General features: G+C 38.5%; 1 protein-coding gene across 7 annotated transcripts in view; it reads right to left on the reverse strand.

The window, feature by feature from the left end:
- The window catches only part of MAP7 (microtubule associated protein 7), a 203,450-nt gene that overhangs the window by 30,645 nt on the left and 154,348 nt on the right, over nt 1–18,457 (reverse strand). For 4 of the 7 annotated variants that reach the window (XM_044677076.1, XM_044677077.1, XM_044677078.1 and 1 more), the window contains 4 exons: nt 16,989–17,102; nt 11,536–11,663; nt 2,546–2,661; nt 1,717–2,003 (listed from right to left, as the gene is read on the reverse strand). In XM_044677076.1, coding sequence (XP_044533011.1) covers nt 1,717–2,003; nt 2,546–2,661; nt 11,536–11,663; nt 16,989–17,102 — 645 coding nt within the window. Of the gene's footprint in view, nt 1–1,716; nt 2,004–2,545; nt 2,662–11,535; nt 11,688–16,988; nt 17,103–18,457 lie in introns of all 7 variants that reach the window. The other 3 variants (XM_044677075.1, XM_044677073.1, XM_044677080.1) reach the window with 2 other exon arrangements.

The raw sequence follows: 18,457 nt of genomic DNA on the forward strand, positions 1-18,457 counted from the left end.
TGAGCAGTGGAGGCATTGAGCTGATAAAAAGGATTTAAGTGGAATAAACCCAGGTGTATACCAGATCATTATGTATAAATGAATAGAGTAATAGTTTGAGGAACATATCTTTGTCAAAGATTCCTGTGAATCAATCAGATGCATTACAAATGTTGAGGTCTCCATTTTGCAAATGAAGAAACTAAGTCTGAGAGGGTAAACAACTTGCCCAAATACGTTTCTAATTTATATCTTCTTAACTCTAAGAAGTGTTCCATTCAGAAGACAACTTAGCTACTTCTAAATATTTGTTGAATGAATGACTACACAAAGCCAATCCCACTACCCTTCCTAGAGTGAGAAAAGAGTTGTACTAGATTGCTCAGTGCTTTAGGTAGGTTGCTAACACTATAAATTGGAGAGAAAGACTTAACCTGTATTGAGGGAGAGAGTTTCCTCACCTGGAAGTTCTCTATACTAATGAAATAAATGAGAATGACCAGGATGGTAAAGGGCATTGAGTCCATATCAAAGGAAGGGAGCTTGAAGAAGTCAAGGATGTCTAACCTGGAGAAAAGGAGACTCCCAGGAGACAAGAAAATTGTGCATTTTGAAGGGCTATGATTTATTCTGTTTAACTGCAGAAGGTAGAACCAGGAACAATAGCTAAAAACCACAAAGAAGTCAATTTAGGTTTGATATTAGGGGAAAATATCCTACCAATAAGAATTGCCCAGAAGTGGAATGAGCTGCCCCTGGAGGTGATGAGTTCCCTTCAGTCTCCTTGGAGGTAAAACTGGACAATCCTTATTAAAATCAGTACAAGAGGCTCAGAAGCAGAAAATGAATGACTACTTGTTGGACACTGGGAATTCTTTTATTGATAGGTTAGACTATCTGGCCCATCCAACTCTCCTAATCCGTGGTTCTGTCATTTCCTTTCCCACTCTGATGCTTCTCCCTAGCAAATCCCCACATGTGTTTCGGTGATTCAGCCCTTCCCTCTGTTCCTACTCTAATGTCACAAACAATGCTGGAAAAAGTTGCCAAACTGCTTTCTAAAACATCAAGCACTCTACCGTTGGCTAAACTGCATAGTACTCCATCTCTAATACATCCTGGCTATGACCTTGGGCAAATTGCTCAACTTGTCAGCGTCCTAGAAACTCTCTAAAACTATTAAGTCACAGAGAAGATGTCAATCTACATTGGTGAAAGGAGATCCCCAAACAGATAAAAATCATAGATCCAGTCACCTCCCTCCCAGCCCAAATAAAAAAGTGTGTAACTCTTTCTTTTAAAGTCCCTATCTGAAAAATAAACCCAAGATCTATAAATATGTAAGATATCTTAATGAACAAGTCTTTCTTTGTATAGGTTGACAGCAATGGGAACAAGGATTAAGGGCTCTTTTTGACACATGGGAAAACCAAAGGCCAGATCTGAATGGCAATAACTGTTCAAAAACAAGAATCCATTTTTGGGAACATAAGATGAAACATTATATAAAAACATATCAAAATTTGATATAGTAAATGCATATAATATTATATCATATATTTATCATATGCATATGATAAATATATAAAACAAATCAATGCATAAGGACTGGGAGGTAGAGTGGGTACCGATGTCTCTTAACAGTTTCATGTCTGACAAAAGAACAACAATGAATATTTGCAAAAAGCTACACATGGGTAAAGCAGTGTGTTGGGCACTGGGGTGGTTAAGACTTACCTGGAGCAGCCTCTGACTTGGCAAGTGAACCTTCCTCATTTGTAGGTTCTTCGGCATTCACTGAAGGAGTCTGGTCCTCTGGGAATGATGCTTCAATAAGCACTTTCTCAGGTTCCTTCTCTGGGTCTTTTTTTTCTGTCTCAAGCCTGACTTCTTTCTTGATAGGCCTGATGTTGCCAGGGGAGGGGGGCCGTGCCTGAGCTGAAGCAGCTTTAGGAGGGCCAAGTGACAAGGAGGATGTTGGTCTGGGTGTGCCAGGCAAATGAGGAAAGGACTTGGATGGGTGCCTAGGAAACAAATAAGGAAACGTGGCATAAAAGGAGATATGGCAGGTTCAGCCTATGTGCCAGGGACTCTATGCTCCTCTCTCCAAAAGAAAAACTGTGTTGGTATCTCGAAGCAATCTTAACATGCTGATTTCTCTTGAATTGCCTTACATTTATTCTACATATTTCTTCTACCTCATTTTGTGGGTACATGTTCTTTCCCCTAATAGAATGTGCTCCTTGAGATAAGAGGCAGTTTTATTTTTGCCTTTCTCTTCAGTGTTTAGCACACTGGCTTGCAAATAAGTATTTTCTGATGGATTCTCAAAAAAAGAGTTAAGGATATCCAGTTACTTATTTAAAGATTCTTCACAGGGGGCTAAAAAGGGAAAATGGGTGATTTCTCACCCTACCCCTATTTTCTGCCAAGGAAACAAGTTAATGCCATAAAATGAGACCAATATAGCCTATAGAGAGGAGCCTAGTGGTGCAGGATTATGGGTAGCATTTTAAACGAGGGATGAGGATTTCCTGTCAAGATGGCCCACTTGCACTTCACTTACCAAACTGACGAGGGAGCTGATGATCTAGTTTTGGGGTTTGATGGAGACAGGGCTCTCCGGATACCAGATGTGAGATGGAAGGGCACATTTTCTCTCTCCTTTTCTCTTTTATGCCCCTAAATTGAAAACCACATAAGAATTAGGTCCTTCTACTAGTAGAGGCAACAAGAGTCACACAGTCAGCATTTGGTTGGTGACAGGCATGATGAGATCAATCGGTCAGTGCTTGTTTGAATCATTTTGGCAGGCTGTCACAATTTAAGCCAAACAAAGAGGCCTTCGGGGGTCCTACTGGCTTGAAACCAAGTATTTGACTTTCATCAACGAGATGAGGAGCCAATAAAGAATATGCTGACTATGTGACTCCATGGTGCAGGTTCCCCCTGTTAAAAAAGGTTTGTGCTTCAAATCTGGGAAAAGGAGTTGAGCTATGAGCTGAAGTCTACCTGGATACTCCATATACTTTAGAAATGTTTAACTTTTCTTCCTCATTCAGAATTCAGTTTCATTTTTTGATCCCCTAAAACCCCAAAATGGATTCCTGTTTTAGAACAGTTATTGTAGTTCATATCTGGCCTTTGGTTTTCCAAGATTTCAAAAGAGGCTTTAATCTGTGCTCCCACTGCTGTCAACATATCCAAAGAAAGACTTGTTCTTACTTGTGCACCCAAAAAAAGATCTTTTTTTTTTTTAAAATACCGAATACTAAAAAAAGCATTTCCTTATGAAAGAAATTGGACTTAGAATATCTTGGTGTCCTCTAATTCCTAATGGAAGTTCAGCTCCTGAGTGAAGAACTTGGGCTATTTTAAATTCTGATCAGGATTAAAATCTGGAATCTGAGGAAGGTTTTCAACATTAGTATTTCTGTAATTTCACACAATGTGGCCAGAAGATTGATTTCTCCTCAGAGAATTTGTACTGGATTGGGCAGAGGCAAAATTCAGAAGGATACCGTGATATTTAGGGATGACATTTAGCCACTGGAATTGGAAAGAATAAAGTCACCTCATACTCCAAGCATAGGACAGCTAGGTGACGGTGGACTGAGTGCTGTGTCTGGAGGCAGAAAAACTCATCTTCTTGAGTTTAAATCTGGCCTCCGACACTTACTGGCTATGTGACTCTGGGCAAGTCACTTAAACTTATTGGCCTCAATTTCCTCATCTGTAAAATGAGCTGGAAAAGAAAATGGCAAACTACTCCAGTTTCTTTGCCAATAAAACCCCAAATGGGCTCAGGAAGAGTCAGGCTGAAAAAAAAGGTTAAACGACATATTCCAAGTACCTCTAATGAATCTGGCACTTAAACACCTGGGCTAAGGCAAAGGCAATGAATTCTAAGGGCAGCTGTCAGAATACCTAAGCCAGCCCATCTTGTGCTTGAAGTCTGGTCTACATCTGATTCCTCCATTGCTTCAGCACTCAATCTCCCCTTACCATCTAGCTACTGCCTGTATTATGCTAAAGAAATGATTTTCTTAAAAGTCACTAGTGAGAGAAAAAGGCCCAGTAACCAATAGTGTGAAGTGTTTTATTAGAAAAATAAAAGTGAAAAAAGGCTTTCTCCAATGTGGCAAACGTAGGAATATTATTTGCTAACACATGGCTCTCTAGTAGTTCCAAGGTACCACCGTTTGTTTGTTTCAGGGTCTCTTTCCTTCCCTTCTCTCTGAGGGAGTCTCTAGTTAGTATACCATTTTCTACTCTTTCTTTGTGTCTGTGTTCAGGACTATTTCTGAGAGAGCTAGGGTCCTGGAACAAATCAGACTGATGTGTGATCTGCAATTATCTTTCTCCCCGTCCTGCATATTATTTTTACATAGGTGAGAGCAGACGAAAATGAACCTGAAAGGCAAAAGAAGTTTAAAAAAAGAAAGAAAAGAGGAGGGGCAAGGCAATTCAATGGAATTACTATTGGACTTGGGGCCAAAAGGTCTTGGTTCAAATCCTGGCCCTGCTAGTGACTAGCCATGTGATGATGTTTGGGCAAGTCATTTCTCCTGTCCACGTGAAACTAAATAACCTCAAAAGTCCTTTTCTTCCCTAATTTTCTGAGTCTATGAGTTTGAAAGGTACCTGGAGGAGGAGGGGACAAGCAAGTCTTAACATTCAGATAGTCTGGATTTTAACAAGAGTTGGCAAAAGGAAAATCTTTATTACTCATTTTCTATTTAGTGTCTTTGTAGGCTGAAGGAAGGGATAGGGAGCCAATGGAATTTACTAAGAGCAATGTCATGGCCAAACATGGACTTAACTAATAGCACTTTGGAAGCTATGCAGAGGATGGATTGGAATGGGGAGAGACCAATTGAGAGATTATTACAATAGTCTCTGTTTGTACAAAACCTTTTTAATTTGACATAATCAAAGTCATTCATTTTATATTTTGCAATGTTCTCTAACTCTTACCTGGCCTTAAATTCCTTCCTTTCCCACAGATCTGACAGGTATACTATTCTATGTTCACCTAATTTACTTATGATTTCTGCAATAGTCTCTGTGAAAAAGCAGTAAGGGTCTAATCTGGCAGAGCACATTTCTGTGTGAGTAGAAAGAAAGGGACAGATGGCCAGAGATGCTGTGGAGGGAGAATCAAAAAGACATGGCACCCAAATGGAAAAGTGAAATGAGGAAATGAAGAGCTGAGAATGACTGAGGTTGTAAAACTGAGTGAGACTTGAATTATTAATGGAATTCATTTCCAGGGCCCCTTTTTGCACTTTTCTACTGAGATGTGAAGAGACAGTGTTTCCTCCCACTTCTCCCCTTCCCTTAAAAATCTGGCCTACTTATTTGGAGTTACATAAGTTGCCTGGCCTGCTTTTGGAAGTTCAGTGACTAGAGCAATAGCTTGCTGGTTGGTCTCCCTGTCTCTCAAGTCTCTTCTTCTTTTAGTCCACCCTCCACTCATGCGTCAAAAGGGATCTCCCTAAAGATCAGGTTTAACTATGTTAATTTTCTCCATCCTACCCCCCCATTAGTAAATTCAATAGCTCTGTATTACCTCTATAATCAAATATAAAAACTCCTATTTAAAGTTCAAAGCCCTATAAAACCTGCCTTATCCCTCTACTCCTACCATTTTGGTCTTTTTACCCTTTCCACTCTCCTAATCAAGTGACACTAGCTTCCTTGTTTTTCCTTAAATAAGATGTTCCATCTCTCAATTCTGGACACTTTCATTGGCTTTCCCCTCCTCCTGGGATGCTTTCCCTTCTTATATCTGTCTCATACCTTCCTTCAAGCCCCAGCTTTGGAGGGGAAGATCCCTCTTTCTGAATTTCATATGCTGATTAACTCCAACTTATCCCATACATAGCTTGTTTTTATGCTGTCTCTTCCATTAGACTATGAGTTCTTTCAGAGCATGGCCTATCATTTCCCCCTCCACATAGACATTTATTCCAATTTAAGTTATATAACCCAGACATGATGCTTAAAAAAAAATAATTTGTCTGTTGGTTACATTGAAATTTCCAGGTATCTCTTTCCTTCCTTCCCCTCTCCAATCTAGAGAAGGCATCATTTGACCATAAAATATATATGTATGTGTGTGTGGTTTTTATTTATTAGTTCTCTAGAGGTAAGCATTCCCAAGTCATTCTTCAAACATTAATTCTGTGGCTATATAGAATGCTCTCTTGGTTCTACTCATTTCTATTTTTATGGTTTCATAAAGGACTTTCCATATTTTTTTTTAAAGTTTATAATTTCTTATGATATGATAGTATTCTATCACAATCAGAGTTGGGGCTATCTTTTACTTTTCTTTGTATTCCCAGTGCTTAGGATAGTGTCTGGGACATAGTAGACACTTAACTGTTTATCATCTGACTGACTAGTTGCTAACTTATAGTACTCTGGAGTTAGCTTTAGGTGAAATAGCCATACTTGTTTAGCCTAGGTTGTCTTTTTTTGTGGGGCTGGGAGTTTGGAGGGGAAAGGAAAGGAGAAGAAACTTTATGAAATCATAGCTTTAAATCTGGAAAGGCCTCTAGAGGTCATCTATTCCATCCATTCTCATTTTATAGATAAGGAAACTGCCAGAGAATTTGAGTGACTTGTCCAAGGTCACAAAAGGAGTAGGAGACAGATGTCAGATTTGAACCCATTTTCTATTTCAGAGAAATTATATCACATTAGTCCACTAATGTGAGAGATTCCCTGAACTAGAGACCAAATCTTTAATCTCACAGTAAGGCTTCAAGTGCAACTTCTCTCAGGAGAAAAGATGGGTTCTTATCTTTTTTCTTTTTTTTTTTTTTTTAACTATCTTAGAATTGACCCTGAAGAATAGATAGGTTCCAAGGCAGAAGAGTGGTAAAGGGCTAGGCAACTGAAATTAAGTGACTTGCTCAGGGTCACATAGATAGGAAATGTCTCAGGCCAAATATGAACCCAAGACTTCTCATCTCTGGGGTTGTTGTCTATCCACTGAGCCATCTAGGTGCCTCAATGGTTCTTAATTTTAGCTAAATTCTGCATTTCTTCTAATGCCTGGCAGCATAGTAGAAAAAGCCCGAGATCTGGAATGAGATGATCTGTTTTTGAAAAGATATTAAGAGTTTGCCATTTCATTCTCCAGCTCGTCTTAATAGACAAGGAAACTGAGGCAAACAGGATGAATCTTGTTTTTACTACTTCCTACTTCAGTGGTCTTGGATAGGTTACTTAAACTAATCTCTTCATTTTAGTTTTCAGAACTACAGGATAAAGAGGGCTAGGCCAGATGATGTCCAAAGTCCCTTCCTTCTAGTTCTGAAAATGTTCCAGAAATGGCAGATCTGGAAACAGGCACGGCTTAGTTCTATGGTCTCAAGCAAATGACTTAGATTGTCAAGTTTCCTGGATAAAATGGAGATAGTCAGCTCCTCCTGGGGCTATTGAAAAGAAAGCACTGTGTAATGCTTAAAGCACCATATAAATTTGATTTATATTATTTATTTTTGAGTTGAGTTTGAATTCATCCTAAGATGAAAATAGTTCATCAAATCCTTTCCTGAAAATAGGCTCTGATAGGAAAGAGACAGGGAGAGAGCTGTCATCAGAAACCTGATTTTTAGTGTCAGGAGACAAAAGAAAAAGGACAAGACGTTTCATTTTTGCCAAAGGTCATTTTTTTCCTTTAACCGTTACCTTCTGTCTTAGGATGGAGAGGTTTGGAGGCAGAAGAGCGTTAAAGGGCTAGGCAATGGGAGTTTAAGTGACTTGCCCAGGGGGTCACATTGCTAGAAAGTGTCTGAGCTCATATTTAAGCCCAGGACCTCCAGTCTCTAGGCCTGTGGCTCTATCTAATGAGCCTGAAGGGCATTTTGGGTACTACTTCTTGTAAATGTTACAGTTACCTAGCAAAAATATATAAATGCATCTGTGATCTCATCAACCTAGATCTTCCCTCTAAGGATGTGGTTCACAATGTATCCATAGCAGAAATAAGAATTTTCCTCTTCTGGTAAATAGCTTAAAAAAAAAAGATTCAAGGACTTTTTTTTATCCTTTCCTCTAAAGCACCCAAGTCCTTAACCTGGGACTTAACAGATGTGAACTTGTTTCTTTAAATAATCTGATAACCGTTCCAATATAATTATTTTCCTCTGTAATCCTATGTATTTTGTTTTATTCAGCTAAAGACATTGTGAAAAGGAATCCATAAGCTTTACCAGATAGTCAAAGGAATCCCTGACCAACAAATAAATAAAAAAATAAATGAAAAGGGTTGAAAACTGCCCTAAAGGCAGGATTTCCTCCAGGCCATCTTTCAGTGTGTGGAAGAAATCCTCCAGCTCAGATCCAGGGCTCTGAGTCCAAAGCTAAGATCTCCCAAGTGTGCAAAGTCAATATGTGAAATTCTCACATCAAAGAATTTCTTTCACCTTTGGCAAGTGTCTCGATCAAGAATTAAAGGTAGATTCTAGAAGGCTCCAAGGACTTTGAAAGAGAAATACTGTACTTCATAGCATTAACATCAGGCTTGCCCAACCACACACATTATCCTCAAAGGTCTCTGAAAAATCCTTTTAAGAGCCTTTCATCTTAAATCTGAGTTGCTCTATAGAGTTAAAATTTTTAAATAATGTGTTCTAGGCTTTCATTAAACAGGTCATGCTATGATCATTGCTGGATAATTAGTGGAGTCTTTTAGTTAGTTGATGAGTCAGTTAAAGCCAGAGGGAAAATAGAAAAATGGCTATTTCTTCCAGTAAATGTAAAATGATCGTGCACTTCAAAATAAAGGGAAAAACATCCTAAAATTAAGCTACCTTACTATGTGCGTGGTATGTAGTAGAAATGAACATGAATGAAGTAGCATTGCCACTAAGAATGCATACATTATTTTCCTTAATGATCACTTCCCTCTTCCTGTCCCCGCCAAACCAAAGCTGAGCTCACAAAATTTGAGTCCAATGGTTAGTTAATTAGATCTGGAAGAGGCCTTGTTGGCCATGTGGTTCAACTCACTCATTTTACAGATCAGCAAACTGATGTGACTTGCCCAAGCCCATGTTATTTTTCAGTAGCTTTGGACATATACTGACTCTTTGAGACCCTGTTTGGAGTTTTCTTGACAAAGATAGTAGAGTGTGGTTGGCCATTTCCTTTTCCAGATCATTTTACAGATGAGGAAACTGAGGTTAACAGGGTTGAGTGACTTCCCCAGGGTCCCAGATTTGAGGTCAGATTTGAATTCAAGTCTTCCTAACTGTAGGACTGGTGCTCTATCCACTATGCTGCCTAGCTGCCTTTACTCAAACCCATTCAACTAATAGAGGTCTGAGGTGATATTTGAACCCAGGTCTTTGATGCCCACTCTCTTATTTACTGGTTATTCTGCATTAAACTTACTAAATTTTACCTAAATGTTTCTAAAAGCACCCAATGAGTACTTTTGGGAAATACAGTTATCCCTTCCACATCGTGACTTTCTTCATCATGGTTTTGATATATTGGAGATTGACATAAGAAATTAAATGGGAATTTTTGGAAAATTCTGTAGAAGCTGCAAATGACACAGAAAAAATTTGGAAACTCAGAAATGTATACTTATCCTAAAATGTACTATACTGTAAGGTACTGTGAATGCCCCATAAAAGAAAAAAAAAATCAGACTTCTTTGGTACAAAGGGAGGGCCAAAAAATTTTATAAGGATTTTTCCAGACAGCAGGGGCGCCAGGCGCCTAAACTCCCACGATATGGAAGGGATAACGGTACATTCGGGATCAGCAAACCAACTTTTACTAACAAGGGAAAAAGAAATTATTAGATAGGAAATAGATCTCTATGCTTCTCTTTGGAGATGCTGCCTTGTTACCACAGGCAGGCAAATACCACAATCAACCTAATATGTTTGGCACAATAATACCAGTTCACACCCATATAACACCCCAGGCTTTACAGTTTGGCTCTCCTTAAAGCAATCCCCTCAGAGTGGTAGAGACATTCAAAAAACCATAAGGTATCATGATTCTCATTACCCTGCTCAAAAAGTTCCAGTGACCTCCAATCTAGGATAAAATACAAATTCCTCTGTCTGGCATTTAAAGTGCTTCACAATCTAATTCCAGCCTGTCTTTCCAGGTTTATTATACACTTCTCCTCCTCCCACGCTCTACCGTCCATCTACGTTGTCTGTCCTAATTGCTGTTATTTGCACATAACATCCCATCTCCCTCTCTGTGCCTTCTCATAGACAAGTCTAGCCTTGGTGCTTCCCTTCTCTTTAGATTTTCTAGCTCCTGTCATTTTTTATTGTTGCTGTTCAGTTATGCCCAATTCTTATGACCCCAATCTGGGGTTTTCTTGGAAAAGATATTAAAAGAGTTTGCCATTTCATTCTCTGGCTCATTTTAATAGACGAGGAAACTGAGGCAAACAGGATGACATGGCTTACCCAGGATCACAGTGTCTGATGCCAGATTTGAACTCGAGTCTTTCTGGGTCTGGCACTCTAGCCACCTTGCACTTTGCAGCCCTAGCTCCCATTGAAAGTATAGTTTAAATTCAGACCGCATATAACCCTCCCTTAGAGAGTTAGTTGCACAGGTCACCGAGAGTACATTAAGGCTCTCCTACCCGGACCACTCCGAACATATCCAGCAGAGAGAAGACAGCGTTTGAGAATGCAACAATGAGTAAGTTTTTAGGATGTATCTACTATATATGAGGAACTTCGCTGATGATCCCAAACAAAACAACTTTTGATCTCAAGGACTTTATACTCTTTAAAGGAAAATCATATGTACACGTAGAAGTAAACATTAATTATACACACATGTATGTACCCATGTGTAAGCATATAGAATTTGGATTTACTTTGGATTAACTGGAAAAGATAAATAAATAAAATTTATTTGCAAATAAAATTTACTCACAGCCCACATATATGTTAATATAGTCATAGAATACATTCATATTATATGTACACAAATAGATATAGTATTTATATTTATTTTTATGGGTACATGTGAATTCCCCTAAAAGAATATAAGGTAAATAAAAATTATTCATGCACATATGCACATACATACACATATGTAGGTATTATCTGTTTGTATTTATACACACCCTTTCTGTAACATGTATGAATATACAGAAATATGTTGCAGAAATGGTGTGTGTATACACACATATATAGATAGATATACACACATATGTATATATCTGTGTGTATGTAGATATGTATTGCAGAAACAGTGATGATCTGCTTCCTGCATGTGGTGATAGAGGATATCCCTCGATGGGCATTTCTTGCCTTTGGAGGTACAGTACATGTGTTATGGGGTGGGGTGCAAGTCACTCAATAGCAGGGAAGATGGGGAAAGTCTCCGTGTAGACGCTAGAATCTAAGCTATGCTTTGACCAGAGCAAGGGCTTCTAAGAAGTGACGGTGAGGAAGGCTACGTTCCCCACAAGGTCACTGAGATCTCTTTGTAGCAGTAACAGTTATCTGGGCTTGTGCCCACATCAGCCCATTCCCAATGACTACTTACCATTGTGTTGTGCAGAGTCCTCTTGCGTCCAGTACCTTCAGATGATGTTACAAAGAGTTTGGGCCGATCGGTTGGATTTCTACAATGTGCGGCTTTGTAGGACATAATGCTGATGGGGCTGCAAGATGCTGAACGAGGACAAATGGGGATAACTGGGATGCAGTTGATTGTTTTACATTGGGAAGTGTCAGAGTTGCAGAGGAAGGAAAGCCAAAAGCCAGGTGCAGGAAAATGAACAATGCAGAGAGAAGAAGAAAAGGAAGGAGAAGATATTATTACCTAGAGATCACCCAGAACCATCACTCACCTCTTCCCATGGCCCCATGATCTCATGAAAAGAATGAATGAGCATTCAAATGAAATGGATGGATATCTTGGGAGGGAGTCAACCATATTTAGACACAGATCAAAGATCCAGATGTAGCCAATAATGAAAGGTAGCAGGCAATGGTCTTATCTGATAAGTGATGGTTCTGGTTAAGTTCTAACTTAAGGATACAAGGGTGGTTTGTTTCAGACAAACACAGGACTTAAGGATAGTTTAAAGGTTATAGAGACAGAAGTCAGATTTCTCCTAAACTAGCATTATGATGAAACAAAAGGCAAAAAGAGAGAAAGTAAGCAAGGCAGCCAGCAAGCCACAGCACAGTTATGCCAGGAGGAAAGTTCAGCAGGCTAAGGAGTGAGAATAATTACATTTCATCTTATTAAGAAGCTTAAGGAAAGTCTGTGATTTACATTTAAAAAAATTTGTAAAGACTTTAGCTATAAACCCACAAATCAGAAGTATGAATCTGGATTTGCCGTAGTCCTTAATTTTTTGTGCTTTATAAGAGAAATTAATGTGTATGTAAGCACACATTTTTTTTTTTGGTTAATAATAATAATAACGGGGGCAGTTGGGTAGCTCAGTGGATTGAGAGCCAGGCCTAGAGATGGGAGGTCCTAGGTTCAAATCTGGCCTCAGACACTTCCCAGCTGTGTGACCTTGGGCAAGTCACTTGACCCCCATTGCCTACCCTTACCACTCTTCTGCCTTGGAGCTAATACACAGTATTGATTCCAAGATGGAAGGTAAGGGTTTAAAATAATAATAATAATAATAATAATAATAATAATAATAATAATAATAAACATTTAGATAGAGCTTCCTATGTTTCAGAAGCACTTTACAATTATTATCTCATTTGATCCTCAACAACCCTAGGAGGTAGGTGCAATTATTATCTATTTTCAGATGAAGAAATGGAGGCAAAACAGAGGTTAAGTGACTTGCGCAGGGTCACAGAACTAATAAGCCTCTGAGACTGCATTTGAACTCAGGGCTTCCTGATGCCAAATCCAATGTTCTGTCTACTGTGTTATAACCAGCACTGCCAAAAAAAATGATAAATTAAAAATGATCCTAAGCTTTGTACATATCTAAAATCTTTAATTGATATGGCATGCATTATTCTAGTTTTTAAAAAGCACACTCATTATTAATCAAGATGGAATGTTTTTGTGCTACCTTTTAAAAAGCACAATTTTACCACTTCCTGTTCCCCTTCCTCCCAATAAAATGGGCATTACTTGATGCAAATGATTTTATAATCAATATTAAGATTAAGATAGTTAAAATAATGCATTCTACAGGTATCATGTTACAGAGATAAAGCATGTAGATTATAAAATTTATTTTCATATATTTCAGCTGGCAAGGTGAGTTTTATTAAAAATTGGAAACAAGCATGATGACTTCTTAAATAAATACTATGTATACATTTGGATCCATTCATGATGTAACCAAGTATAATTTTCTACAAAGTTTAATTTGGGGATTATTCATAAATGCAAGAGATCATAACTCAGACTCTGAGGTTTATATTAGGAACATTATGAACAGGCTATAACAGCTCAATCTCCATCCACTGACATTAGATTTGCTCTATAATGGGAAATTCACTCTTAATTGTGTACTTTCCCCAGTTAAGTTTTTGGGAATGCCATCAGATTCTCTTTCAACCAGGTGCAGATTGGGTGAAAGGGTCAATAGAAGACTTTCAATCACTTAAAAAGTGAGTTCTATTTCCACAGGGGAGAATCCTAACCCCTAGTTTCCCGAAATGAGGCTTTGAATATTGCCATTTTCACAAAGCAGCAACAGAAAACTTTTAAATTCTGTCCCAATGGTGATGGAGGGAAGATTTTTTGACAAAGGGAGAGAAGCAGGCCACTTAGCTGTGATCTCTGCAAGGACTACTGGTGCTTCTAGTACTATTATGTAAAATTCTTCCAGGCCAATCAACAGTATTTAAGGAATAACCAGGGGATTAATGACCAGGAGCAGGCATACCTAGCCCAAGGCAAAGCCAGGGGCCATTAACCTCAATTGATCAATAATCCTGAGGAAAACATAAAAACAGAAACATACAAGCTCCAAGGTCATTGGTTTCACCTTCAAAATAGAATGAAGCGTCCAAATACACTTTCCCCCTCCTACTATAAAGGGCAATACAATTTCAGCAGGTCTCTGAAGAGCTTTTCCTGAGTATATCCTGGCTTTAAGCCAATCTCATCAATTCCATTGGTTTACAGTTTATTATGTAGCAGGAGACAATATTAAATGAGAACATGAGAATATATTTGAATCTCCTCGAATGTAGTATTTGTAAAATCCCAAATGTTAATTGTTCAAGCTATCATCTTCCAGACAAGATGGACAATTTCAAATTCCTCATTGAGAAGCAGTGAATTTTATGATATTCGTTTCTATTTTGATAAGCATTTCCTCAAACTCCAGAACTTTAAATGACTCATTTTATAATTTGTCTTCTGAAGAAATAATCTTACAATAATTTGTGCTTATTTCCTGTCCATTCTCCTCTATATAACAGAAGATATGCAGAAATTCTTTTATTAGAATGTCTTTGAAAAATCCTCCCATTTTATTTCTAACTTTCTCTTGCTGTCATATCTCAAGGAGAAATAGAAGAGCCTACTAGTTTAGTTCAAGTGGTTAGGACTGCAACATATAAAAAATGAAATGCCTTTGTTTCCAACTACTCCTTCATTGTATATACCACATTTAAAACATGCCTGACAAATTTTCCCAATTCTCTCAAGACATTTGAATTTCTTAAAAAATATTCTTCCTGAATTTTGGAAAATTGCATCTTCCTAAATAGGCTTCTGTGTCTTAAAATAATGATCACTTACATGATTATGGAAAAGCCAAAAGAAGGCACAGGCATAAAGGACTTCTTCATTCCATAACTAGTCCATTGCCAATGCCAAGGAGAAAGTAATCCTTTTGCCTCTCAGATCTGAAACCACTTTAGACACCTATTTTATGCAAGAAGCACTGAAAATTACTATCATGTTTTTCAAAACAACCATAGTCTTATGCCTAGTTTTCCTCCTTTCTGCAGTGATTCAGAGAGAGACGTGTAGCAAAGGAATGATCCTAAGGAATAGAGGACTAAAAGCAAAGAAGAAATCAAAGAAATGAAGATATTGACAAAGAAAAAAATTGAAAAAATGTTCATACATAAACTCCAATGGAAAGAAGATGATCTTAAAAGTTTTTGCTAGTGTAAGAAATGGACAGAAAACATACTAGAAAGCAATAAACAATGATCATCAACAAAGTGATACAAGGACTATAGTAGTAAGTAAAATAATTAACATAAAAGGAAGTTCATTGGTTCACCCTACAGGAAGAATTATGAAAATAAATCAATTTGGAAAAAGGACAATAGGAGAAAAGAGTTGTAAAGCAGACAAGAACCTGTTAGAATAGCTGATGAAAACTGCTTGGGCTAGACAAAATGATGAAAGGAGCTAAGAAGGTGGGGACTATTGGAAAGGGAAAGAACGAAGCAAGATTTAAGGAAACATTTTGAAGAATGAAGGAAGAAGCAGAAGCTCTGACAAAAATGTCAATGGCAGATATAGGGAAATAGAATAATAACCTTTATGAAGCTGATTGGAGGTCAAACAAAATACAATGTGGGCCTTAATGAATCATGAAGCCATACAACCACCATTGTGTTGTTCTTCATTTAAATACAAATGAAGAAGATTTTGTTTGAGGAGATGACTATGAAAGGATTAAATCAATGGGCAAAGAACCAAAACTTTCAAAACAACTATGGCTTTTAAAATCAGAATTCCACACTTCTAGAAAATCACAGCCAGTAATGAAGGGGTCACCAAGTCTCAAATGATGAGAGGCAATATGGTCTAGCTCTTTAACTGAACACCTATTATGCCAGATGGTTGTCCAAGTGACTAAGAGGAGGTGATGAGATCTGAAATCCTGTAGATATGGTTTGTACTTCTTTCTTTGCTATAAAATCATCCTGGAATCAATCCCTTGGTCTCCCTAGCTGCTTCATTTCTGCTATGGGAGTAATCGTACTTAGTACCTTGTGTGTTTCATTGGAGTATTGGGAGAATTATGAGGTTAACACTAGTAAAATCCTCTTAGCACCTTAGATGAAAGGTACCATAAAAGTACAAAGCAATATTATTTACCCAGGGGTAAAGAACAGGAAGAAGCTTGCAGAATCAAAAGCATCTTTAGGAGGAATTTTACGGAGGTTATCTGCAATCTCCTAATTGGGGAGGACAAAGGCAGGTAGACTGGTCACTTATTCCTTATATATCCAAAGACATTTAGGAACACGAATCAATCCAAGAGAAAAGATGTCTTGGAGAAATTAAGGTGCATCTTTCTAAGAGGTATAGGATCCACCTTAATTTACCATTAAATTAATGAACCTGTTTCTGCGTTGTGATTTGAGGCTGTTAAATAGCAGTTTAAGATGATCCCCTTTTAGCTTTTTTTCAAAGAACATTACAAATTTGAAGAGCTATTCTTGGGGTTCACAACACAGTTCTGAGGTTGGGGGTGTATTCTTCATGGCTGATAAAACAGGGAATTTTTGTTGCCTGAGACCATATGAAGGAAACCATGTTTGTTTGTTTGTTTGTTTGTTTTGTTTTGACATCTAACAGGCATGCCCTTCGATTTTACTCTTACCCCCAAGGTTTTAGAAGCAAATCCTTTAGTAGAGCAAATGCCAAAATAACTGATCCTCATTTCTAGCTCCAATCTACTCTCCATTTATTCCAAAAAAGGCATAGCACGGTGAAAATAAGGGAGTCAATTTTCACCCACATATCTGCATGGACAGAGAGAGGGCATCTAAAGACACCCGCTAAACAGCAGGAGGCTCCCTTTGTCTCTCAGGGCATCTGGTGTCCAGATAAAGATGCTAAGACTTTGACGAGAAAACAATCCAGGTAGCATGAAACCAACACCAAATAAGTAAATTTCCAAAGCCATTTTCACCTGGCGAGGAGCACCTCAGAGAAAGCTGAAATTTGATTAGACCAAATGGCTGTTTAGAAGGCGCTGAAAAGATGGCTCAGCTCTCCCCAGAAAGCTCCACTTTGTTCCATTTTACCTGCATCTCCAGTCAAGGCAGCAGCGCTTTTACTTCGGGCCAGGAACGAATGTGTGGGCGTCAGGAGTCTGTTTACAATGCTGCTCTCCCAGGGGCTGAGCTGCAGGCGGCGAGCTAAATGTCACCACATAAGCAAGATGTTAGAGGGCATTCTTTCCACCCACCATGGAGGGCGCGCAGCACCTGAAGTCTGGAAATGAAACTTGGGGACCCGGAGAGTGAAGTTTGCTGACCATCAGCCAGTAGGGGATTGATTCTCGGGCGATCAAATAATACTCTTTTTTGTCTCTGTGTCCCTAGAATTATTGGTGGAATTGAATCGGACCCATTCCATCACCTGTCTTAAACAGGTATGGTTCCTGGCTGCCACTAAATCACCCAAACAGCATTTTGCTAATTCCAAGCTGTTTCTGGTCCCTCCTCTGCCCGCCCCCCCCCCCAATAGAAAGCATATTTTGACTGTGGGCTTGGCATGTGCCATCGTTTGTCCTAGGCAGCAAGGCACCTAGGCATCAGGTGGGGGAGTACACACCATCTAAGCAGATTAGTAGAGTGACTCCAGAATTGCACAATGAGCCACAATGAAGGCTTTCCATTTGAGTTACAAAAAAAAAAAAAAAAAAAAAAAAGACAAATGAAAAAGGTTCCCACTGAAGACGGCTAGATAAACATACCTTCTTTTTCTATTATTACTTTATAGTTCACAAATCACTTTACAAGGATATTATCTGAGTAGATCCTCACAACAACCCTGTGAGGTAGGAACAAAAGAGGAAACTTGAGGCTCAAAGGACACTAGTTTTGCTCATGGCTGACTGGGAGTAGAACCCAGGTCCCCTGATCCCTATTCTAGGGTTTTTTGTTTTTTGTTTTTAGTCAGTCAATGAGCATTTATCTTTAAACGGCTAGGTGCCTAAGGCACACAAAGACAAAGCTGAAACAACCCCTGCCCTCCAAGGAGCTCACATTCTAACAGGAGAAAACATTCATATGTAGGTTTAGGACAAGACACACACACACACTGCTCCACCTTTATCTAAACAATAAGAAAAACGGTTTAACACAATTTTAAAATGATAGACTGCACTGAAAGCATTGTGTGATGCTTCTATTTCTCTCTATTCAGCACATCTCTGATTATGATTTTGAATAATAGACAGGGTTCTCTTTCTGCCTTGCAAGCTAGATTCAAATTTATGATGGACAACAAGGCTTACTGTTTGAGTAAGAGAAAATTAAACACAATAGCCATAGGGTAATTTGAAAAAAAAATTTTGCCTATGACCATTGTCATATCCTGAGTACTTGAGAGAAAAGAACATGGAAAGAGGTAACCTGAAATTACAATCAAGGCTTGGCAGTAAATATTAAGAAATATATATTGGGGGCAGCTGGGTAGCTCAGTGGATTGAGAGCCAGACCTAGAGACAGGAGGTCCTAGGTTCAAATCTGACCTCAGACACTTCCCA

This window comes from Gracilinanus agilis, chromosome 4 (genome assembly GCF_016433145.1).
Source record: "Gracilinanus agilis isolate LMUSP501 chromosome 4, AgileGrace, whole genome shotgun sequence".
In the NCBI taxonomy this organism is placed as follows: domain Eukaryota; kingdom Metazoa; phylum Chordata; class Mammalia; order Didelphimorphia; family Didelphidae; genus Gracilinanus; species Gracilinanus agilis.